General features: G+C 35.4%; 1 protein-coding gene across 1 annotated transcript in view; it reads right to left on the bottom strand.

The window, feature by feature from the left end:
* LOC113240431 (CCR4-NOT transcription complex subunit 6) overlaps positions 1 to 22,104 on the bottom strand; it is a 252,036-nt gene extending 229,932 nt beyond the window's left edge. Inside the window, exons 1-3 of the mRNA XM_026477729.1 lie at positions 22,056 to 22,104; positions 20,401 to 20,516; positions 10,965 to 11,158 (exon numbers count right to left, since the gene is read on the bottom strand). Coding sequence (XP_026333514.1) covers positions 10,965 to 11,158; positions 20,401 to 20,508 — 302 coding nt within the window. The 5' untranslated portion in view covers positions 20,509 to 20,516; positions 22,056 to 22,104. The remainder of the gene's footprint in view (positions 1 to 10,964; positions 11,159 to 20,400; positions 20,517 to 22,055) is intronic.
* Between the last annotated feature and the right edge of the window lie 3,783 nt (positions 22,105 to 25,887).

Raw genomic sequence — 25,887 nt, 5'->3', positions numbered from 1 at the left:
GTGTAAACTGTGTTGTATACAGTGGTGCAGAATATCAGTCCCCGTAGCATGTCTACGCATGATAGTGGCGACGCGCGCAACAAAATTTTAATAAGCGCGCGCTATTGGATGTATCAATCAGATCTAATTTAGATAGCCAATAGCGCGCGCTTATTTCAATTTCATCGCTCGCGTCGCGACTATCATGCGTAGCCATGCTACGGGGCTGAAGATAGTAAAAAAAAACTGTTGCAGAAAGGATGCTTCAATTCAACACATAAGTTGGACAGTAAACATCTTAAGCAAGACGATATGAATCTTAATCATGTAAGCGTGTTATTTAAAGTACACATAAATTTTGTTACCTTGACTACAACCACATACCTAAATATTGCGGTCAACCTTTTCTATTACACCCTGTATAGTAAAAAGTCATACTAATTAAACATTTTATAAAAATTATAAACATAATGATAATAATTATAAACAAAACCATTTACTCTTTACATATCTTACAAGCTTTTGCACACAAACAATCAGTCATGATAAAATTGATTAAAGATAAAAATGTAATCTCCTTCCGTACGACATAAATTTGTATTTGTATTTACGATATTGGAGTTTATATTGTACTTTTAGATCAGTACAGCTGTGAAGTTCGTTGAACCACGTGTTGTGATAGATATGTAAATTGAAGGAGATATTTGCAAAACACGACGCGAATTCCACTTGTAAATTATAAATGTTAAAACGAGTTAGCAAATAGATTCTGTGTATTCATGCTAATGGCTTGCATCATTCACAAAACACAGAACATATAAATACTGTCTTAAATTATGTTATTGGACTTGAATAATATATTCGAATAAAATTATTGCCAGATGCTGCCCTACCATTAAAATATATGTTATTGGAAAATAACTTAGTGTTACTGGATAATAACAATTCCAGATTCTGCTCTACCAATAATATATGTCTGTATCATTGGAAAAACAACATCATAGTATGTTCGGAAAAAATGTGTATATAATAATATAGATAAATAATGCAAATTTACAGTCAACTGCATACTGAGATTTTCACGACAGACTTTGTTTATCATAATTGGCTGAGTTGCATATAAATTGCCTTTGTGCCTTTCCAACTCTTAAATTTCTATCCTATAGTTGCCTGAATGAAATTGCTATTTAGCAATGAGGTCACCTGTCTTATAGAATAGAATACGTTTATTTGCCAGAATACAGTAATTACAAAGGTCTTAAGTAAAATTAGGTACATTGTATTCAACCTGCAAGAAGATGTGCAAATATTAATGGGATTGTGTTTTAAAATATTGAGGATGAGAGTTGACAAATACGCAGATATCCCTAATGTACATGCATGGCAAAGGTAACATGTTCAGCCTTTTAAACAGCGGTTTGCAACTGTCATCGAACCACGTACATTCTGTGTTGTCATTGTATTTTTTTATGTACAATAAACAATATTTCATTCAATCATAAATCTGATGTGTAAAGCTGAGCGTACTCTTATACTGAACAAATTAATAAAACTGATAAAAATTTCTGCGTTTCCAATACATGAATTTTAGTAGATGTTGGCGGAAGTTTACAGATGTTCTGTATTACTATTACATCGAGTTGATAAACAGAACTAGAGACGAAATGTCATTTCATTTGTTTAAAAACTATTCTGCCAAATCATTTCGGTGACAACTGCGCTCCGATTGGCTAGCCCGAATCAGAAACAATTGACGGGTGTCGTCAACTGTTTCACTTCAAATCATCGACCACAAAAAACGATCAGTTTAACTTGAGCTTTGCTATTAATGGACGGAATAATTACATATTTCATATTTAATTACCGATAAAATGTGATTCCGTAAGTTTTGTAATTACATGTATTTCTGTTTTTCCCACACCACCGAATGGAACAGCCCCCCATTGTTAGAGATATTATAATAAATATCTATCAATATATCTATAAATAAACTATCTTATTATTATCTTATTATATTATCTTTATTATAATAAATGCAGAACATTTTTCGAATATACGGAGACGTACACACAGGTCAGTTGTTGGCGCTGTACTATTTCAGCTTTCTAATTTGTGATTTCAGCGCAAACGAAAGTTGATAAAAGTGATATAATGGGTGAGCCTTATTTCTTCTCTATTTCTCGTTATATACTCGATGTGCTATTATAAGTTGTTAACACGTAGAAGCTCTTGGTCGGTAAAAGTTCCATCAACACAGACTAGTCCTAAACTAAAACTGAAACATTTTAAGACATCTTTGTACACGACGATTTAACACTTCAAGAAACAATATATTCTTTGTCATCAATTTGTAGAATTTTGGTTGAAATATAATTGTTGTTCCCTTTTGTTTTTAACCGACTACAAAAAAGGAGGAGGTTCTCAATTCTTCTGAGTTTTTTTTGTATGTATGTTACGCGATAACTCCGGTATTTGTGAACCGATTTTCATGATTCTTTTTTTGTTGGAAAGGGGGTACTTCCATAGTGGTCCCATTTCATTTTGAAGAAAATCATCCTCCTCGAAGGGTGGCTGTTCACGCATGAAGATTCATTTTTATAAATAGCGCCTAACTTTAATTTAGGAGCAATTACTTTAATGGTTTATTTTGCTATTTCTCCAATTCAAGGCGTTTCGTTTCTCTCAATATACTTTGAGTAGTGAGAACCGATTTTTATTATCTCCAGTGTCAAGTCCTGTATAGTGGCGAATTTAAGGATATTTCAATAAAACTTAGCAAATAGACGTAATTCCACGTACTTTTGAGGTCGGTTTTTTTTAGTACTCTGTGCTGAGATTTATAAACAAAGAGAAATCCTAAAATTGTACGCAAATTTCAACTTTCAGCTGTCCTGACCACGAAAGCTAAGTTTTTTGCAGGGAAATAAAGTTTTTTCGTGCTTATGTGAGAAAACCAATTAGAAAATCATATTAATAGACCCAAAAACTAAATCGTGTTACGTGATGTCATTTGTTTGTACCATTATTTTCGTATGTTTTTTTGTGCTACGTGATTGTTTTCGATTGTTTTTGTAGTAAAACTTTTGACTGGTGTATTTGTGGATAAATTTTTATTTTTCAATTTACTTTACTTCACTCGTGTGTTTCAAGTATCAACACATCAGTGGTCAGGCATTTGCAATTTAACGACTTGAGTGACGCATACAGATTTGAGGACGTGAAATAAAGGTTTGTAGGTAAGCTTGAGTAAGTATTATGATGTAAAAACAAACAAAGAGTTAATTCTCGATTCATAATTCATAACACTAAGTCATATTAGCGTTTGGAGTATCGAGAATGTTTGTGCAGAGGGTTCATAATATTTTTGGGTTGTTCTTATGTCTTAGGTTTACTTGTTTAAATATTTTTAATACTTTCTGTTCGTTTTAGAGGCTAAGTATTATATTATATAAATTGATTGTATGGGACCTCACGATACAGGCTTGCCTAGTATGGGGACCGCGGTAACCATAAAATTGTTGCTAGCATTCTGTCAAATAAACTTTATTATGATTATTATTCTTATTATTTAATTGAGGCTATCAAATAATAAATCGTTTATTTTCTCTCAACATGTAGACTAGGTAGGAGCTCAAACTAGGTAGACAAAAACATAATATAATTTGTACTAAGGCTTTAAATGATACAAATATACTTTAGTATCATTTAAAGCCTTAGTTCCCAAAGTGGTCCAGGCGAACCCCCAGGAGTCCACGGGAAACTCGACGGGGATCTACGGTGGCGTGACAAAAAATAATATGTATATGGAATATGGTAGAAATGTAGCTGCAGGGGGTCCACCGGAACCACCAAAATTTTGAAAGTGGTCTATGAGAAAGAAGTTTGGGAACCTCTGATTTAAAGTAACATTGTAGAAAAAAATTAAATTTGTGTTACACCACTTTTGCGTTGATAGCCTCAATTTTAGTTACATTGTATTGCGGCTTTAGGACGCTTAATTTTTAAAAAGAAATCTAACGGCATTATCTCAGTAATCGAGATTTAAGTATGTATGATTTAAGTATGTTTGTCACATCTTAAAGGTCGAACAGATCTCGTATCAACAACTACATAATATGGTTGAGACAATCTTGGTGGCACAATGGTTTGCACTGTGGGTGGTGAATGAGGAGTTTTCAGTAGAACCAATACTGGAAATGAACTATTTTGGTCTGGGTGCTCTGTGCTATGTTTTTTTGAAGAACAAGATACCGAACAAAGTTATCCGACAGAGACTAAGGTCGTCTACATACCTGGTAGAATAAGCAAGCTGAAGTGGCAGTGCAGGCAGGCTGGCCATATCTATCGAAGAATCAACAACCGATGGGGGAAGCAAGTTCTTGAGTGTAGATCACGGCTCGGTAAACGTAATGTAGGACGCCCTCTGGCCAGATGGAGGATTTGCGAAAGGCTGCTGGCAGCAGGTGGATGCAACGAGCTGAGGACCGGACGAAATGGCGCACATTGGGAGAGGCCAATGTCCAACAGTGGACTGCGATAGGCTGTTGATGATGATGATGGGTGCTCTGGGTAGTGCTCCGAAATGAATTCCGTTGCTCTGAATTATTTCTTAGTTTCAGACCAGGTAATTGGTGTTGTTGTCTGGCACACTATTTATTGTTCTTAAGGGATCTTCATAAGACAGACAAATATGTGGCTCAGACAGGAAAGCAGAGTCGCAAATGTCATCAGATGCGTAACGAACCTTAAGTAGCGGTGGGCGGGTCACGTAATCACGTTGCTCGAAAGCATGGCTCCTGGTGTAAGGTGGCCCTCGAATGGCAACCTAGGGGAGAAAACGTCCCAAAGGGAGAGAGACCACAGTTGCGTTGGAATAATGGCAAAAAGAAAGTGGCGGGGTTGAATTGAATAGAGGCAGCACAGAACCGAGAGAAGTGGCGGAAATTGAAGGAGGCGTACACCGATATGGGTGAGAACGGCTTGACAGAAGGAGACACAGAAAGACATTTATATACAAAATGTCAAATTACAGGTATTTGGGATTTGTTAACTTATGTCTCAGGGTGACAGGCGTATTGGCAGTACCCTTCATCTTTGTGTTTTAAAACTTATCACCAGCGACTTAACTTGTTCGTTTCGTCCCTTAGTATTATAAAAAAACAACAATACAAAAACGCAGACGAATCGCTGACTAAGAGTGTACGTAACTACTGCCAGTTCACCCATTTCTGAGGCCAAGCAGTAATGTAAGCATTACTGCGTTCCGGTTTCAAAGGGTAAGGGCTGCTGGCGAAATTCAACTTTTGTCTCAGGGTGTCGGGCGCAGTGGCAGTGCCTCACAGATCTTTGTGATTTAAAGATCTATGCAGTACTGCAACTGTTATGGACAGGCGCACAACTTGTTCGTCTCGTAACTTTATAAATAAAAAACTAAACTAGAAAGTAAACGCAGGAGTACTACATTAAAACACTCACTTGCAAACTAATAATGAACTAATGTCAAGTACTAAAGCAAAACTTTGATAATAAAAAACGTTATTAGCGTTACAAAAACTTGAATAAGTAATTAATACAAATAAGCCACGTCGAAACAGAATGGAAATAAATAAGTTCTACTCTTATACAATAACCTACTAAATGAAATAAATGGTTTACCGTTCACTTTACCATTAATATTATTAAAATTCATTAATAAAACTTAATATGTAAATTCAATTTAATATTACTATATACATTACATGATATAAACACGATTATCTACCTTGTAATTAAATTACAAATTTCAAAACAATTTGGTCTACAAACATTGTAAGTTAGTGCTATATAATGACGCGATTTTGTTCACTAAGACTTAAACGAGGCCATGTCCTCATTCATTTTGTTATTCATTCTGATAATGTTGTTTAGCGTTATAATTGGACAATTCAAACGACAGTTGGTATGTTGCATGTTCCACTCACTTTTTTTGCATTAATTTAACTTTGTCATTAATTTAATGAATTAAATGTTCTTTGTACCAATGACGACATAGAACGGCAATGTAAATTTGTATACTAATTTACAACAAGGTGGCCTTATTGGTATGTAGTTAGTTCTCTAGGCCAGATGTTCCCAAACTTTTTTGTCACGTGTCCCGTTAATTTTCTCTGGTTGCATAGACCCCCTACCTTTCCAATATTGTTTTTTTTACAAATTCATTAACTTCAAATATGTGTTTGACAGCTGACGAGATGTGTTGAGCTAGTGATATTTAAAAAATATACTCTCATACCGTAAAATAAGCTCTTAATCCCCTGACGTATTTATTACGGAACACGGGAGAGAAAATTTCATTAAAATATATGCAATAGCAATCGAATGAAAAAAAAAATACAACGTCAAAGTCCGCTGAAGTCCCGCTAAGGTCCCGATTCCGGACCGCACCCGCTGCTACCGCTGTGTGGATGGTTGCATAGAACTCAATGGAATACAACCCTCACGCCCGCGCCCGCCCCGGGTCCGCCTCTCACTCGATCCGCCTGTTTGTCACAGCGCCGCCCCACAGCGCGTTTGAGTGACAGGGTTCATATGAACTGGTGCATTACAAAAATTCCCGTGGCCAGAAGGGTGCGTTCTGCAGCCGCCTCTATGTGGCCAGAGCATTAACATCGAAAAACCGATTTTCCGTGTGGTCGAAATACGTCGAAACTTCTACGCTGGACTGCAATTCATCTGAATAGGACCAATGATACTGACGCTTTCAATAACTCTAAAACGAATTTTTCGATAGTTGTTTGTTACTACCTGGAGAAACTCTGTGGTTGAAATTTCGTAGCGGAAAACATCTTGCGGCGGTCGCGCCACCTCTTATTGAGTATACATGTTTAGTTATTAGTAGTGTTAAAATTAAGTTGTACAAAACAAATAACAAATAAAATCATTTTACGATTTCAAGTGTACTTTAATTTACTAGGCAATAAAAAAAATTAGAATTAGTGTTAAATGTAACGCATTAATTGTAAACAATCCAAAATTATTTGTAACGGTGACTAATTTAACACGTTTTGAATTGCCATTCTCTTGAAGTTAAATAAGTTGTAAATAAAAAATATTTTTAACGGTGGTAGCCTAGTAGAAGAGCGGTTTCTTTTTGCGGGTTGCCGGTTTGAGTTCCTGTGGCGGGACTGATATGTACTTTATAACTTTAATTTCTAAGTAGGTATATTTAGGTTACAAGCAATATCTCCCGCTACAGGCAGGTCGTAAAGTAGCGGTAGAGCTCCTCGTGCAAGAGTTCGCCCAGGAAAGTACTGCCACTTAACTATTTCTGCCACCAAGCGGTAATGTGAACATCACTGCGTTCCGTGTTCGAAGGGTAAGGCTGCTGGTGTAATTGCCTGGGCCTTTCAACTTACAACTCAGGGTGACGGACGCAATGACAGTGTTCCTCAGATCCTTGCGATTTAAAGCACTGAGTGGCATTGCAACTGTTATCACGCATGTCTATAGCAGTTCATAAACTTGGTTCATAAAAACAAAAAATACACATTTGGCCAATGTGGCGGCTCATGGCCTATGATAAGAAAGATGGTAGAGACAGCGGAATTCCTATACAAGTGACTAGAATTGACCGGCAACGCATTTTTAATATTAAAGATAATATGCGACATTGTGCGACATTAACAACTTTATATTAGATGAACAGTGAGACTGCTTGCAGATGTGTTGACATTCAAAAAAAAATGAAATTACAAATAAGACATTGCAGTCATTTCCGTGTCCTCATTACCTTATTTTACTTATTGCATTGGCGATGTTATTGCTACATGTGTTTCGTAATTGTAAAAGCAAGATTGTTACTACATGCACTTTTTTAATGAGTAAATATTATTAAATAAAATTCCTTCCAAGTCTTTTAAGGACGAAGTTATTAACTTAATAATAATATTTATTTTCTCTCAGCAAAAACATAGAAACTTAAGGTATAAAGTTACAGGGTTCACTTAAATCTAAATTGTGAGAGACAGGATCCTAAACTAGGGTACCCCCTGTGTCTTAGGTCTCCTGGCTAATACATGTTTATAATACCTACATAACTTTTTATCTTGTAACTTCATTCGAAAGAAACGCAATGACGGGCGCAGTGGCAGTGCCCCTCAGATCTTTGCAATTTAAAGCATTGAGTGGCACTGTAACCGTTATGGACAGGCGTGTAGCTTACCATCCGGAGCACGTCTTGTACGTCCCGTCACTTCATGTTATAAAAAAAGGATAGCAAGTCGTATGAACACCAATTGTTAAAAAAATTTATTCTGAGTAATTAATAGTTAATTCAATATTCACTAAAATAATTTTAAAGGTGTTAATAAACCACCGTCACACTAGCCTCTCCCTATTTTCTCTTTGGGTATGATGCTTTCTAGAAGTGTAAATTCCATTATACACGTGTAAAACAAAATCCATTATTTTTAAACAACCAATCGGACTGGGGAATTATCACAATGCGGAAAGATTTCAAAATAACTAAATTCTTTCGGTTGTTCTACCACACCTGTCTTCTTCGATTTGCTGAATAACGGTTACAAAGGCCGGCTTACACGAGTAATAATAATTTATTGAGAAAAGTAGAAGATATTAAATAAAAAATATAGGATAACGTCGCCTTACTTTCTCGAATATATTATTTATACTATATACAAATTTTGCAGGCTGATTTCACATCACATTTTGCTTCATATTCACACACTCGCTTTTACCTATTCTTAAAGTAATGCATCCAAATTGACACCCTTCATAAGAAATTTAAAATAAATAGAAAGTTTTGACATCTAAGATACGAGTTTGCGAAAGTAAGGCTTCGATATTCCACAGTAGATAGTGATAAGTTGAAATACATGATGTTAAAACGTGTTGTGTTACGTGTTGTGTTACGTGTGTTGTGTTACGTGATGTTGTGTTGCCTTTAAATAAGATTGCTTAAGACCATTGTACCTCCTAGAATTAGATATAAATTTAAAGATAATTATGACCAACTATTTCAGTACTGTAACGTAATGAATGTTTTTGATAAAGTTAAATTAGCAATCATAACCGAAAATTGTGGAAAAATAAAGTCGTTAAAAATTAAAATTAGACCAAATTCATTACGTACACTATCACATCTACCTATGTATGATATACCTAAATATAACAATAATTATGGTAAAGAGTTAGGATGTGTGAACTTCCTGTGATATTAAATAGCTTACCAAACAATCTTATAAATGAAATAACAGATAAAAAGCCTATACAAGTCAAAAACAAATTAAAAAGATTTTGCATGAAAGATCAATATCAGAGGAGGCATACGTAAACTGGTCATTCATTTAATTGTTGTACCTTACGCATTAACGCAACTCACTAGAAAAGGACAAATGATCAAATTTTAAGATTCTACCTTGAATGTACTGTAACTTGTTATTAATATTTGTAATAAACAGTTTTAATTTTTTTTTTTTTAATAAAGACAGACGCTGCTTCCCATGAAAGTCGAGTTCCCTTGGCACTTCACTGCGACGCTCACGGTAAGACAAATTCTCATTATTGAAGTAAACAATAACCTCCCAAGTCAGAGCGGCAATTATACAGATTTGTCCTCTAAATTATATTCGCGAAACCCTTCAAGGTCTCAAAGTTCGTCATGACTGCGTAAGTAATACGGACTTATAAAGCTATCTAAACTAAACCTGAGGTTTACGGATCAAGGGTCCAAAAGCATGCCGGAGAAGGCTATAAACTTACAATACGCTAAATTAACGGGTTTAAATTTGTTTGACCTCCAGGGGTTCGTAGCTGTGGATGGTTGGAAACTGCTGGAATTTAGGGTATAACTATCTACAATATGTATGCGACATGAAAAAGTGGCAAAGCAATTCAAACCCAATTGATATTTTTTTTCCCCTATAAAACTTATATCCCAGTTGCATTTTGAACGTAATTATCACAAAATGATTGCAAAATCTTAGAAATAAAAAAAAGCAATCGAAGTTTTAGTGCATTGTAGATTGCAACCGAAATTAAGTGTGTATTATTAACGTACATAAGGACCATTGTTAGTAGTAAAACTGTTTTTTTTTAGCATTTATCGCGCTAAGTAGATTCGCGTTACGTTTTCTTTGATTAGTCCTTTTTAGCTTAACTTTTTACATATTGATTCACGATTCACACTTAGGTGGGAATGTTGAATGAGAAGCGAGCGCGGCCGGGGGCGCAGAAGAGACCACGGTAGCAAAAATCACTCTTCTCTTTAATAATTGTGCGAACACATTCACATGATAACGCCTTAGGAATGTAGCCCGCATCGCTCCACAAACCTGCGACTTTCATTATGAATTGAGGTCTGAGCTAACCGTGAATCGAACGTTCGAATTATTTTGATATTACGTATTCCTCACAAGAAACTAGATAAGACGAGAACAACGTGTATAAATAAATGTTGTATATAGCTTGAAGCACAGCAATGCTAAACAAATCACACCAACAGTGATAAAGAGTCAGGGCGCGTTCCCGTTATGTCGTGATGACAGATAGTCGTGCAATTTCAAGTGTCGTGCCTTATATATTTAAACGAAGTTGTTCACATATAGTACAAAACGATTAACTGTCGTTCACTTTTTTGACCTTACGACGACAGACTGTCGTGATAATGAGAAGAGTCGTCGTCGGACGATAAATAGAACACGATAAAAATGTGACGACAGATAATCGCAGCTTCGCGGCGGCTGCCGTGAACTAATAAATTGTCATCACGATCTAGTGGGAACAGCTAAAAACGACAGTTTTTCAATGATAAAATAAACGTCCACGACACAGTCACGACAGATAGTCGTGATATAGGAACAGGCTAGACGCGACTGTCGCCCAACGATAAATAAAACGTCACGATATTGTGAGAACGTGCCCTTAAACTAAATCCAAGTGTACAATAGAAATTAAATTACCCTTTTGTAAAGACTTTGGAAACCAACCTCAACTGAATAAGATCACCGAGCTCAGCGGGTAGCGAGCGCAGCTTGTTATTAGAGACATCGAGCGTGTGCAGATTGACGAGTTGGTTGATGTCGGGCGGGATGCGCTGCAGTGAGTTGTCGTTCAAGTACAGCGCTGTCAGGTGAGTGAGTTGGAACAGCTGCGGCGCCAGGGCGCGCACACCTCCTGTTACCTGCAATTTTTGTCCTATTCATTAATTTGGGCGTTTTGATTTCAGTACTAAAGTGCAAAGTATTCAATAGATACCTCTTTTCTAATGCTTATGGCAATGAAATGGTATTCCAATCGACTACCGGCATTGTCGCTGTAGAGCTTCTTGTAAAAGTGTTCATCGCGAGAAGCACTGCCACCTTATTTATTTCCGTCGCCAAGCGTTAATGTGAGCATTTCTACGATCCAGTTTTTAAAGCTGCTGGTGAAATTACATCCACATGGGACGTGTTAACGTATGTCTCAGGGTGACGGGTGCAGTGGCAATGCCCCTAAGATCTTTGTCATTTAAAGCTCTGAGTGGCACTGCCACTGGTACGAACAGGCGTGTCATTTATCACCAAGCGCACGACTTGTTCGTTCCGTCTCTAGGTATCATAAAAAGTGTGGCCATGCGTAGGGTCTATTATTCATAAAAATAAAATAATTTGTGAGGTGGTGTGGTCCATTAATATGTTTTTAAGATGTTTGCGGTGCCTTTCAATACAATACGAACGATCTTTTTCAGGTTACAAAAACGAACATTGTCCACTAATCGTCGTATGTCACCTACTTTTACTTATATTTTTAAATTTACTTGAGGGTAGTTATGGGTGGGTTAAAAACGAAAAAATTCATTATAGCTCAGCACTAGGGAAACCCTGTACCGCGGGTGCCATGGACGCACACATAGACAACCACAAATTACATCCAAACTCACGTGAGAAATAAATGTAGGCCATACATGTATTTCTCCCGGTCCGGGAATCGAACCCGGGTCGTCTGTGTGGCAGACCAGCATAGCACCTGTTCGGCTGTACATAATATCTCATCTCACTGTACAACTAATAATATAAGACTGAACGCAGCTTGCAAAACCAACGTAAAAATAGAGAAATAAAATCTTGTAAACAATAACTAAATCTAAACAAAAAATTGATACAAGTGAATAAAGGATCCCGGGCCATATTAAAATAAAGCTAGAAAAAAAGCAAAAAGAAATTCAATTGAGGTTTAATAAAATTTGTGTGAACGTCGTAAAGCGAGAGCAAGTTTTTATTTTCATTCATTGTCTCATAGGGAAACAGAAAAGTTGCTACCAACGCTAAGGACGCGCCGTACAATCGTCATTCGCAAATTATGTAACGTCGGGTTTATTATGAATTTCTCGTAATGGTCGTCACCGTAATCGTGCTTCGTAACGAGTTTCTAATGAGGGAACTTTCTTCTTTGTTTTTAGCCAGTTAACAGTCAAGAAAAAAAGATAAATTTATTATATCCGTAATTAATAGTTTTATGCAAGATTATTTAATTATAATTGTTCTTATTGTGACTTAGCTTGTTTTATTTTAGAGCGGTTACACACCGCGACTTTTAACACCGATGCAGTCGTTAATAATCTGCCGTCCACTATCTAAAATGCGGCTAAGTGACAAATGATCAAATATCCGTTTTAAATAGCAAAAGATAGAACCCAAAATTCTCTTTTTAAAACCCATTGACTTACAAATAAATGGACGTCGGGTCCGCGCTAAAAAGTGTCCGAACTTACAGGGCGTTAAAATCGTATACAGAGTGTCAATCACGCTCTAGTCTTCGTTTGTTCGACTGACAGCGCGCTTGTCAATGATGCCGTATTGTGTAGTAAAAGCTTGTAAAAATTACTTAACTAAAGTGAAAAAACAGGGTGGTATATCATATTTTCAGTAAGTACTACATTGTGTTATCATAGTTATCACTTAAAGGTGTTATTTTATGAACGAGACCCATCACGTCAATTTCAATTGTTTGACACACAAGCGTTTGAAATATTTAGAACAAAAATTTCATAGAGTCGCTTTGATGCTAATGTTATTATTAAAATATTGTTTAATACATGTTAGTAATAATTTCAAATATTGTTGTACTCTTTCTACGGCTCGGGGTTACGAATCAAAAGACCGAAAATATATTTGCCCGAAGTAACGTTTGCATGAATTTCCATAATCCCGAAAGTATTTTTTTAGGTTTTTCGGGAGAAATATGTGTATGGCCTACATTTATTTCTCTCGTGAGTTTGGGTGTAATTTGTGGTTGTCTATATGTGTGTCCATGGCACCCGCGACACAGGGTTTCCCTAATGCGGGGCAATGTTGAGTGTGTGCGTTATTATAATAATTATTATTAATCAGTATCTAAGTGTTTATTTAGGAAAGCGTTTCTCTTGCGCAATCAATATCGCGCATTTTAATTTTGTAATTATCTCACAACAGCAAATACCCTACTACCGTCATAGCCGTACTTTTTCATGCACAAGAAACATTTGCAAGAACTATAAGCAGCACGACTATGCCTGTTGACGGAATCAACCGTCGTCAGTGATAAACCGTAATAATTATATTGAATCAACGTAAGCACTACGGCATATAGAAAAGTGGTGACGTTTTTGAGCGCAGTATAATTTCAGTACTATGCACGAACGGATTAAGAAAATGGTAAGAGAAGAAAGGAAACCAGAGCTGATGCAAGCTTGATAAAAGACCATAATATTAAAGCTTTGGTATGTGATTACATCAATGAGTGAACAAAAACACTGCATAATAATACAAATTGATAGCCTAATGGTTTGCACTCTGGGCACTGGATGAGAAGTTCCCGGGTTCGATACCGGTAGGATCAATTTAACAAATTTTTTTTTTAAATGGTTCTGGTCTTGGTATTCTATTGTAAGACAATCACCTGGTTTGAAACTAGGGAACTCTCTGTACATACTCCCCATGAGTATCAGAGCAACAGAATCCCGAGCAGAACCAATTTACAAATGTTCATTTCCCAAATTGGTTCTACTGGGAATCGAACCTGGGACCAAGAACGATGGAATTTATTCCGGGGCATAACTTAGAACACCCAGGCCAAAACAACTTTCGAAAAGTTCACATTTAGTTTTATAGTAGATCGAGCTGATTTTTTACGATTTTTAAAAAAAATCTCGAATAACTCGAGAAATCGAGTACGAGAATGAGGTCCGAGAGACCTCAAGAAAAAAGTCAGACACTCTAGCTCGTAATAAATGGCATTATAGAAAATTCAACATTTAGATATAAAATTTATTTATAAATAATAAAGGCTACTCCATAATACCTGTGTTCAAGTAATTTTCACTAGAAGCTACATAATATGGTGCATTTTGGAAAGTTTCCGGTAGAAGCTGAATATGGTGTTTTTTGCGCTTTTCAATTGTTGCAAGCAAAATTAGGCATTACTGCAATGACATTACAATTTAAATTCAACGTTTTAGCTTTTTCATATTCCTTTACATGTCACTACATTTAAATAGGTTGACTTGGGACATTTTTTTCGTGGTTTTTGTATTAGACCCGTCGTCCATTTATTTGTAAGTCAATGTAAAAACCGTAAAAAATAGTTAAAGTGTTCGACTTATCGGAACTTACCCTAACGATGCATATCCGAAATATCATTAAAAAATTTCAATATTCTAAAAATACAACTAAAACTATGGTTTTAAACTAAAACTAAAGTTATGGTTTTTTATGATATCTCCATTGACCTACCCACAAATGGACATCAGGTCTAATACAAAAACCACTAAAAAAATGTCCGAAGTTAACCTATACAAATGTAGTGACATGTAACGAAATATAAAAAACTAAAACATTTAATTTAAATTGTAACGTCATTGCAGTACTGTCTAATTTTGGTTGTTGCGACAATTTAGGGCCCAAAAACACCATATTCAGATTCTACTGGAAACTTAACAAAATGCACTATATTTAGCTTCGACTGAAAAATACTTGAACATAAGAGTAATGGAGTAGCCTTTATCGTAAATATTAATTAATTTTTATACATATTATGTCGAAATTTTATATAAATTATGTCGAATTTTGTACAAATTCACTTAAAGATAAAATGAAGAGTTGGGCAGATACATACATACATACAAATATTACTACAAATGTGAAAATAAGAGTGTATTATAAGAAATGTACCACTAAACTAACTACTACTAAACGTAAAGTAAAATATCTGTAATTCCGAAAACCGATTTATAACAAAACCGTTATGCTTTCGAGTAATTTTGATGCTTTTCACAAAGACAAAATTAGCTTTTGTTTTATAATCTTCTTAAAAAAATACATTTGACATTATGTAAATTCGAGTTAACGTTATTTCGGGTAAATGTATTTTCTGACTTCTGATAGGTAATCCCAAGCAGTAAAACGAGTACAACAATATTTTGTTAGTTATTGCTAGCATTTAATAAAAAGTCATTTTAAAAATAAGATTAAAATCAACACGACTCTATAGTTTCTTTGTCTCAAATATTTCAATCGCTTATAGTTCGAACAATTCAAAATGACCAAGAAGTTTATATAAACTTCTTGAAATTGACGTAATGGGTCTCTTTCCATCTTTTGCGCATGCAATGTGCAGAAAAAGTACAGTTAGTTATGTGATTATTTTGTTTGCTTTTGTCATTTACATTTACGGTTAATTTAAATTAAATAAACCGCGTTTTAGTTAGAGGACAAACTGTACAAAATAACACTTTTAAATGAGAACTATGATAACACAATATATTTGTTAAGTGAAAATATGCTACAAAATCCTGTTTTTACACTTTACTGCAGTAATTTTTACAAGTTATTATTATATAGTACTGCATGATTGACAACTGCGCTGTCAGTCGAACAAACGAAGACTGTTGCGCGATTGACGCTCTGTGTGTGATTTTAACGCCCTGTAGGTGCGGACACTTTTTAGTGAAAACCCGACGTCCATTTGTTAGTAGGTCAATGGATAACTCAAAAAAAATTTTGTCACTTAGCCGCGTTTTAGATAGAGGACGGCAGAATTGTCTACCTTTACACACGCGCGCGATTTTAAGCAGCGATGCAAACGCTCCACTACATCGATATAAACGCGCGTTTGCATCGCTTGGGATTTATAGGCGATTGCATTAATGCAATCGCGCGTTTGTATCGATGCAATCGCGCGTTGGTATCGATGCAGTCGTGCGTTTGCATCGCTGCTAAAAGTCGCAGTATGTTCTCTTGGGACTATATTGACTTTAAATAGAATGTTGCCATCTTGACTAAGCTATCCGTGGCCACGTAGACATTTTCTCTCTTACAGATGTTAAAGACGAGGGGCACAGGGGCAAGTGTTGCAAAGACTATGTTGAAGCACGGGTCCCATTTACACAGGTTGTCTCTGCAGCGACATGCCTATGTGTGAAGACGATTTCAGGACTTATCAGGCACCGCAGATCTCAACCATTAAAAATTAAAATGATTTTCGGCCAAATGTCAATTCTTGTCTTGAGTATTTAGTCTAATTATGTAGAAATAGAAAATACTTGGCAGTGACGCTTTTGAAGAAGAAAATAAAGACCTGTCTAGAATAATGGTGATGATACCAGTAAAACCAGCGGTGAAAGCACAAGAAATTTTGAAGTAAATATAGAAGATTTGTGCAAGTACGACTCCAACGTCACTATTACATACGGAAAACTGTATTGGATAATTTCTTTATATATAATAGTTTCTCTACCTCATGTCGGTGGTAATTTTTATTACTAAGTAAGTATTCGAGTATACTATCGTAAAATATAAAATAATTTTTCAAGATACTACACTCGAATATTAAGTAATATTTTACGATAATATTCTACAGTATTTAAAAAATAAAATGTGTCACCGAAATTGGGTAGAGAAAACTAACCTGAAAATTAGCCCTGTTTGTACATGCGTCGGAATCAACGGGTGACGAGGATGGATCTGACAATGTTGAAAAATATTTTCTAGAACGTTCTTTTTAACTTACATATACGTCGCTATGTGAGCTCATATAATAATAAAAATATGGCTCGTGTTAAAAACAGACTTATTCTAAGCAGATATTATTATCACTTATTTTATTAATATGTTTTTACCAACATGTAACAGAATAGGTACCTGTTATGTTTAGAGTATATACAGTTCATTCGGGACGACCTGCTTAGGAAAACGTCGATCCTCGTGCGGGTAGAGGGACAGGGTATCAATTCGAAACTCACAAAAGCATCGAAGCAAAAATGTTTCACCTCCCTAGCTTGGAAAGGCTTTCTTTCTCATTAGACATATGAGTGCAAAAGCGTTTTTGAAACTCGAACTTGACGATGAACTGTGGTGGCACCTAACTTTTCCTTTAAAACCAATTCGTCGCGATTTGTCGTACATTATTTATGTAATATAAATGTTAGGGCCCTTCACTTGCTCAAGTCTCAATACCCGCGTGAAACAATTTTCCCAATTAAAGATGAAAGAGAATAATATGAACTAATCAACGTTTTTACTTTTTTACAACGTTTTAACTGCGTCTGTGGCAGAACGGTTACCATGCTGCTCTGCCACGCAGAGGTCCCAGTTTCGATTCCTGGACCGGGAGAAATACTTGTATGGCCAACATTTATTTCTCCCGTAAAATTTGTGGTTGTTTCTGTGTGCGTCCATGGTGCCCGCGAGACAAGGTTTCCCTAGTGGGAGAGCTATTAAAATTTTTATATTATTATTTATTAAATTATTTGTTTCATTATGAACAATCAATTACTTGATTACACTGAATCCTTACTCCTTATAATAAGTAGGTATTATTCAAAACAATACGATACTTGCCCAAAAGTATACTAATACCAGAAAAGTATTGAGTAGAAAAGTATCGGTGGCGAGAGTACTCGATACCAAAAAGTATCGATATTTTCTCCGTGTCCCAAAGTGTGGACACTAAATGAAGGAGTGCGAAGCTACATTTACAGCTAGACCAAATTAGGAAACCAACCACTTCTAAATTGGTGCTGGTCTGAGTGTTTTTTTCAGCCAAGGCTGTAATGACAAGAAAAAAGGACTGAGGGTTTATTTGGGGCATTATAGTCAAGTTAGCCTGCATGCAATCATACTATTTACAAATGTGATGAAAAACATTGCATGTTTCACGGGCGATACGGGAAATACGAACCTCGACTCCGAAAGCCCTCAGTGTTCGACTTCGGGCTTCTAATAGTCTCGATAGTAATTCCTTATTTACCGCCTTTAATACACAATGAACTTATTACACATCAAAATTTTGTGGCATGTTAGGTATTCCCTTCTAACGTCGACTTATTATGCGAAGTTGATATGACAATACGATAATTATAATGCAGCTGCAATAACGGTACAATATGACTAAGAATTAATACAAATAATATGTGTATCAGAAAAAATAAAATTTTTAACAAACATTATTAATGGAACGATAAAAGATGTACAGGGAGAAACAAATATTCTCAAGTATATTTTTTTATGTACCAAGTGACGAGACGAATAAGTCTGCGCCTGGTGGTAAGCGACACGCCTTTCCATAGCAGCTACAGTGCCACTCAGAACTTTAAATCGCAAAGATCTGAGGGGCACTGCCACTGCGCCGGTTACCCTGAGACGTAAAGTGACAAATTCCATGTGCCTGTAATTTCACCAGCACCCTTACCCTTCAAAACCGGAACGCTGTAATGCTCACATTACTGCTTGGCGGCAGAAACAGGTAAGGTAGCGTACTTTCTTGGATGAACTCTTTCACAAAGAGCTCTACTGCTACTAAAAGATACATGGTTCGTCAATCAATAAGTAGCTACGCCACTTATGAAGACAATATTTGCAGAGACGGTCATGACAAGAAATACAGGTCGATGAGAAACTCTCGAACTCGATTTGGAACGCCCTCTTGTCAAGGAAGCGTTCAGAACCGAAATTAGAATAGAATAGAAAACATTTATTAAAAACGACACCAAAATACACAGAAAGAAAGTCTAAATAATCTCAGTACACAGTACTCAACAATACCGACTTCAAAAGTCATTCGTTCTTTGCCATGGGCCCACTACTATAAGGTCTCCAACAAAAAAATCAACAAAATCGGTTCACAAATGTGGGGTTATCGCGTAACATACATACAAAAAAAACAGTCGAATTGAGAACCTCACCCTTTTCTAAAGTCGGTTAAAAAAACAAAGCTAAATTAACATAAAAAAGAAAAAATAACAAAGCAAACGTAATCAAATTTTAAACAGTCAACACAATTTGAATTAATGTCATGTGTTCACACTATGGCGTATGCAAAACGACCAGTCAGCTAATGCCACGTGCGATAGTACGCTGTGACGCTAGGTTTTCAGTGGACCCTTCTGTGAAATTCGCCAACCGTTCCGTTCCGTGTGGCCACAATGAAGGCAGTAACGGGGACCAATAAGGTGACCGCAAAGCCTGCGTTCGTAGTACGAGATCCCTCCCGCCTCGAAGCGGCAGAAAAGTGAGCTTACGATTGAGTGTGCGTAACTAGGGGAACAAGACGAGTAGGCGCCAAAACAGATTTTTTACCAATAATCAAATAATTTTGAAGCAATATTTTATTTTTGTACTAATCTTTTCTATTCTCAAATATTTAATTTAATTAACTGGACTGTATTTACTATTTTAATTTTATTTTACATTTTTAACTACATTTATTATTATTTTACAATGACCAGATTTAAAAACGTAAATTAAAAAAATAAGCTTAAGGAATGTGTAGCAAAAAGGTTCAAATAGAACGAATAATATTCAAAACCTCCAAATAATTAATATCTGAGACGGGTGAAAAAAAATTATAAGAATAAGAAATTCTTCTATCAACAACATTTACTAAGCAGACACGTTATATATAAAGAAAAATCTGGAACTGGTTATGACGCACAGTTACGACGGTAATTTCTTAAGAATTACATAACTTTAGGGGTAACCTGGGGGTATAAATTATAACCCTGCCAAACTTTCATCAGTACTTTTTGCGTGATACGTAACAGACGGAAGATAGTATTTCCAATATTATTAACATTTGCTTCTATTATCATATTTTTACAGGACAATGACTATTAATATCGGCTGCACTACTCTAAAGCAAAATTGCATATATGCCACTTGATTGTGAAAGTAGCTGAAGTAAACCAATTGAAGCTATCAGTGCAAACATACAATGTCCTGAGAAGAAGCAGCATCTTGCACATAGGTCTTTGTTCTACGGATGAGCCGATCTGTCTAACATTCAGTAAAGTTAATTTCATATGATTTGTTTTTTGTCTTTAAGAAACAGGTTATTAACTGCAAACCAACTACTATTGCTTTTCGAACAGCATGCCACGGTTTTACAGTATGTAAAGATTCTGTAATTTACCTCAAGAGTGGTCCAGCCCCCGCGTCGGCCGGACGCCCGCTCCGCCTCCGACATAATGTGGTACGTGCGCCCGCTCGCGCCCTCATGCTTGTCTTTGTTGCGAGACATACTGTCAACTGGAACATACAACATCATCATTCTAAATGCTGTTTTGATATGTGTTTATGACATACATCCAGGGATAAGCTATGTTTGTCAGCATTCTTCTGCAACACACTCATACCAAATGTCATATCGATGGTCATACATAAACACTCCCCCACTATACACTTCACACATTGACGATTCCTATCATGAATGGTATTGAAATTAATAACCATTTTAAGTGTGGAAGTTGGCTAACTGGTTGACTATACATATAAAGCCATTGATTGTAGAGGAAACAATAGAAATTAATATCCAGTGCAATAATATTGTAAATCCAACACATATTTAGAATGATTTGGTACTGAAGCATTCTGAAACTAAGCTGCTGGGTTTGTTATTGCATTAGATTAGAACATACATAGATAAATATTATAGATTAAGGTACACAGGATCACATAGCATTATGAGACCCCCCACAACAGGGTCTTTCGAGCGTCAGCGTCTTGCCAACGGACGCACAGCGTCGACACGACGTCCCCGCGACTGCGACGCAATAATACCTAATGTTCGACACTATAAATCAGTAGCTCAGTGCTGGTGTTGCATTCACAAATTAGTTAGGAATACCACGATGCGTCGCCGCCGCATGGATGTCGTGCCGAAGCAGTGCCAGAGGCTGACGCTAGGAAGATGCTAGGTCTCTTAAATACAAACTGTAAAACTTAGATCTATTTATTATTTATAAAACATTCTCATCTGAAATCTGATTTTTTAATAGTTTGTTACGCAGCATATGGGCCTCAATAATAGGTAGCTATGTAGAAACATTGGTGAGAGATAGTATTCATAGCCAATTTAAAAAAAAACTGACCTCGAAATAAATTTACAACAATATTATGTTTACCTGCACATTTTTATACATGATAGGGTAGTATAAAAAACCCAACCCACATATTTTTATACAAATGCATTTAATTAAGTTAACATATACATAACAATTAAGTTAACTATACTTCACGAACTGACAACGAATGTTTAACTAAAGATCTATGTCATAAAGATTTTCCTCAAAATATTACAGAATCAAGAGTTCAGGTGTTACCTCCATCTTATACAGACATGAAGATTATAACAATTATATACAATTAAATGTACCATTGACACAGATGGAAAACTTGCGTCTAGAAAAATATTATGATTTTACAATGTTACGAAAAATACAAAATACAGTACATGAATTGTACAGCTTTGCCATAGAATTTATGATATAACCTCATTGTTTACAGTATGTTTATTACAAAATATCCATTATTTAAGTACTAGAAAGGCAACAACCTATGGTATACAGACCTACATTACCAATACATGAATATACAAGTGTTACTTCTGCAATTATTGTAAAACAACGCTACTTTACAATGATTTTAAGGAAATTTTGAAATAATACACATGTTATTAAAACATAAATTCAAAGTTATCTACGTAAACAATGATAATGATTGTTTTCATACCTATTGATAGAATTGTTTATGTACTTGTGAATATTACGCAAAATACGATAAATGTACCTTATAAGCACCGCGAGGGGTCATTAGGGGTGTTAAAATTATTTTGTTTGATAGAGGATTATCTTCTTTGGAGAAATAGGGACAAGAGAGATCCATAACCTCCGTTGTTCGGAAGGAAAACCTAGAGAATAAACTTAGTTAGCATACAGTACTAGCGTCTAACAATGATACAAGCATTATTTTACAGAAAAAGTAAGAATTTAATTCATTATTTCATCCATCTACTCGTAAATGCGTATCATCTTTGTAATACAGCTGACATGAAAGGGACGACGAGGATCACCAAGCGCCAATCTGCTTACAGCATTTACAGCCATTATCAATATGAAATATTAGTGTCACAGAATCATACATACCTTCATCTACTCCTTAAAACTTGTTACTTTAAATAGGATTATTGTAATAAGGAATAAAATCACTGTAAACACACAATAGCACAATCTTGACAAACACCACATCAAACGTCCATTTACCGACTGCAGCGACATTTGGACATTTGCGGCAGTTTCTAGAAACTTTCTGTATATTTGCGGCGACCATAGACAATTACGGACACCCATGGTAAAACTCATTTGTCTAAAAGGGCATTCAATATCCTGCATTGCAGTCCGCCTTGCCGTCCACCGCGTAATACAGGAATACAAATGCAGTCGCAGCATACATCCTGCATTCCTGCAATGCCTCCTGCAAGACTCCATACGTGGGCCATACGCTAGATAGTGTGTAAGCAGTGTCATGTCTGCGTGACGGACAGCCGTGCAGGACAATGAATGCCCTAACTTATGAGTTAATGGCTTTTTTTCATTCCATTTAAAAGAGGATAAAGCCGGACGGCAGACACATCAAAATTTGTGTAGGTATATCATTCACTATCTTGCTGTAACATTTATGAGAATAATAATGGCCAAGACTAAAAAAACTACAAAACTGACTTGGATTAGAGTCTGCGCTCACTGTAACTAGATAAACCCTTCGATGTAATAGAGTGAAAATTCCAAAATTATCAATCACACATATTGAACATTAATCTTGCAATGTTATTCTTAAAACACCTGCTCTAAAATACTGAATATACAATATGGTTGATACCTACACAGTTCATAAAGTTAAAATTTACATAATTATATTACGTATAACTAGGCTACTTACCAAACAATACACGCTAATCACTGAAACACTTGAAGCAGTACTGCCGTATTTATATATATTTCATAGCATAAAGTAATTATTCGTCAGTATTCAAAAGACCGAAAATTTAAAATGGCAGAAATTAGCAAGTTTTTAGTTGAAAAATCCCGATTGGGCGAATTGCAGTGTAACACTTTAATTCACCCCTGGGCAACAACATGTACGGAAGCTTTTTTAACAATTTTGTTTGCTTGTATCAAAGGATCTTTTATATTTTTTGCTCCGTTTCAAGTAATATCTTTGGTAAGTTTATTTTAATTTTAGAGTTTTGAGAATCAAATTATAAAAATTAAGTTTTGCATGATTAGGAGGTTCTACCCAACTGTGGAATTAGTAATACACCCTATGTATGGACTTTGTTCCTTTATCCCAGACACAAAGCAAATAATTTCTACAGTATGTGTTTTGTTATATATTTTTGTATCCTAATGTGTGAGATTTTACTGCTACAGATTTAAATATTATTGTAATTATAGTACATACATGGTTCAAAAAATAATAGATTTATTATTACTCTAATGATTTATTATTTTATTTTTCATGCCCATTATCTCGATTCTGCCTAACTGGTTTTTTTTAATCAGGGTATCTAGTTCTCTCATTGAAGTAAATAAAATACAGCGTAATGTTGATACAATCACCACTCTAGCCTTTCTTTTTCTTTTTACCCTTTGTGCCCTTTTAGAATTTCGCCAATATCAACTATTCCGCTTAGTAATTTTATGGATTTCAGTCGTTGTTTCAATAGCTACTGCTTTTTCCATCCTCCAAAATTTTGCTATATCCTGCATGCTCATAGACTAACCCATAATTTTAAACGTCATGAATTCGATTGTCACGAGTAAATAAAACCTTTGCCTTTTCCTATATGGAAAGAAGTAAAAAAAATTGATAGAGTTGTCATAATTTGACAAGTTCTTGACGAGTTAAATATTCTTTCCTTCTCTTTTTGTTATTGAAAAAGACAGATGCAGTGAACTCAATTTAAGTTTAGCGTACAGTTTTCCGCATTGACCTACCAATAAATGGACGTCGGGTTCGCGCTAAAAAGTTTCCGCACCTGTAGGGCGTTAAAATTGCATGCAGAGCGTCAATCGCGCAACAGTCTTCGTTTGTTCGACTGACAGCGCGGTTGTCAATCATGCGGTACCACTAAGCGGTACCAATAATAATAACTTGTACAAACTACTGCAGTAAAGTCTGAAAACAGGATTTTATATCATATTTTCACTAAACAAATAGGTATATTGTGTTATCATAGTTGCCATTTAAAAGTGTTATTTTGTACAGTTTTATAGTATTTAATTTATATACAACTAAATCGTAAATATAAATTACAAAAGCACACGAACTAATGAAATAGCTAACTGTCCTTTTTCTACTCATTGCATGCGCAAAAGATGGAAAGAGACCCATTACGTCAGTTTCAAGAAGTTTATATAAACTTCTTGGTCATTTTCAATTGTTCGAACCACAAGCGATTGAAATATTTAGAACAAAGAAACTGTGGAGTTGCTTTGATTTTAATCCTATTTTTAAAAGGATTTGTTTAATTAAACGTTAGCAATAACTAACAAAATATTGTTGTACTTGTTTTACGGCATGGGATTACCTATCAGAAGTCAGAAAATACATTTGCCCGAAATAACATTAGTTCGAATTTTCATAATGACTTTTTACAAAGATTACAAAACAAAAGCTAATTTTGTCTATGTAAAAAGCATCAAAATTACTCGAAAGCGTAACGGTTTTGTTATAAATCGGAATTACAGATATTTGAGTTTACGTTTAGTTAGAATATCGGTACATTTCTTATAGTACACGCTTATTTTCACATTTGTAGTAATATTTGTGTTTATGTATCTGCCCAACTCTTTATTATGCCTTTAATTGAATTTGTACAAAATTCGACATAATAATATATATAAAAAATTAATTAATATTTACAAGAAAGGCTATTCCATTACTCTTATGTTCAAGTAATTTTCAGTCGAAGCTAAATAGGTGCATTTTGTTAAGTTTCCAGTAGAAGCTGAATATGGTGTTTTTGGGCCCTTAAATTGTTGTAAGCAGTACTGCAATGACGTTACAATTTAAATTGCGGACACCAGCCCGTTACACCAAGTACCAAGTACCAAGTACCAAGTACAATTTAAATTAATGTTTTAGTTTTTTAAGGTTTTTTATATGTATTTCGTTACATGTCGCTACGTTTGTATAGGTTAACCTCGGACATTTTTTTCGTGGTTTTTTGTATTAGACCCGATGTCCATTTGTTGGTAGGTCAATGGTTATCCGTAACACATTGCAGGAACTCATAATGATATAAAATAACTACTTTTATTTTATAAATTATATTTCATGGTACCACATCGATAGTATCGCCATCTTGTGAAATGCAACGAAAACTATTTGTAGAATGTTTCTCATTTCAGATCTGTCACATTTTTATTAAAGTTCAGTCAAGAAATTATACTCAAGTACTCACTCATTCGTTCATTTTATTTATTGTGTTGTGTTGTGCTGACTGTGTTATACGTGAGACTGGCTATGAGTTGGTTTCTGGTGACTTTTTAAAATGTTTTAATTTATTAAAACACACTTCTAATAGAACTTATTATTCTGTGTAAGAACAGTACATAAT

The sequence above is a fragment of the Hyposmocoma kahamanoa genome, unplaced genomic scaffold, assembly GCF_003589595.1.
Source record: "Hyposmocoma kahamanoa isolate Upper Pololo Valley unplaced genomic scaffold, ASM358959v1 138, whole genome shotgun sequence".
Lineage (NCBI taxonomy): Eukaryota > Metazoa > Arthropoda > Insecta > Lepidoptera > Cosmopterigidae > Hyposmocoma > Hyposmocoma kahamanoa.
This window is presented reverse-complemented; position numbering and strand designations above follow the sequence as displayed.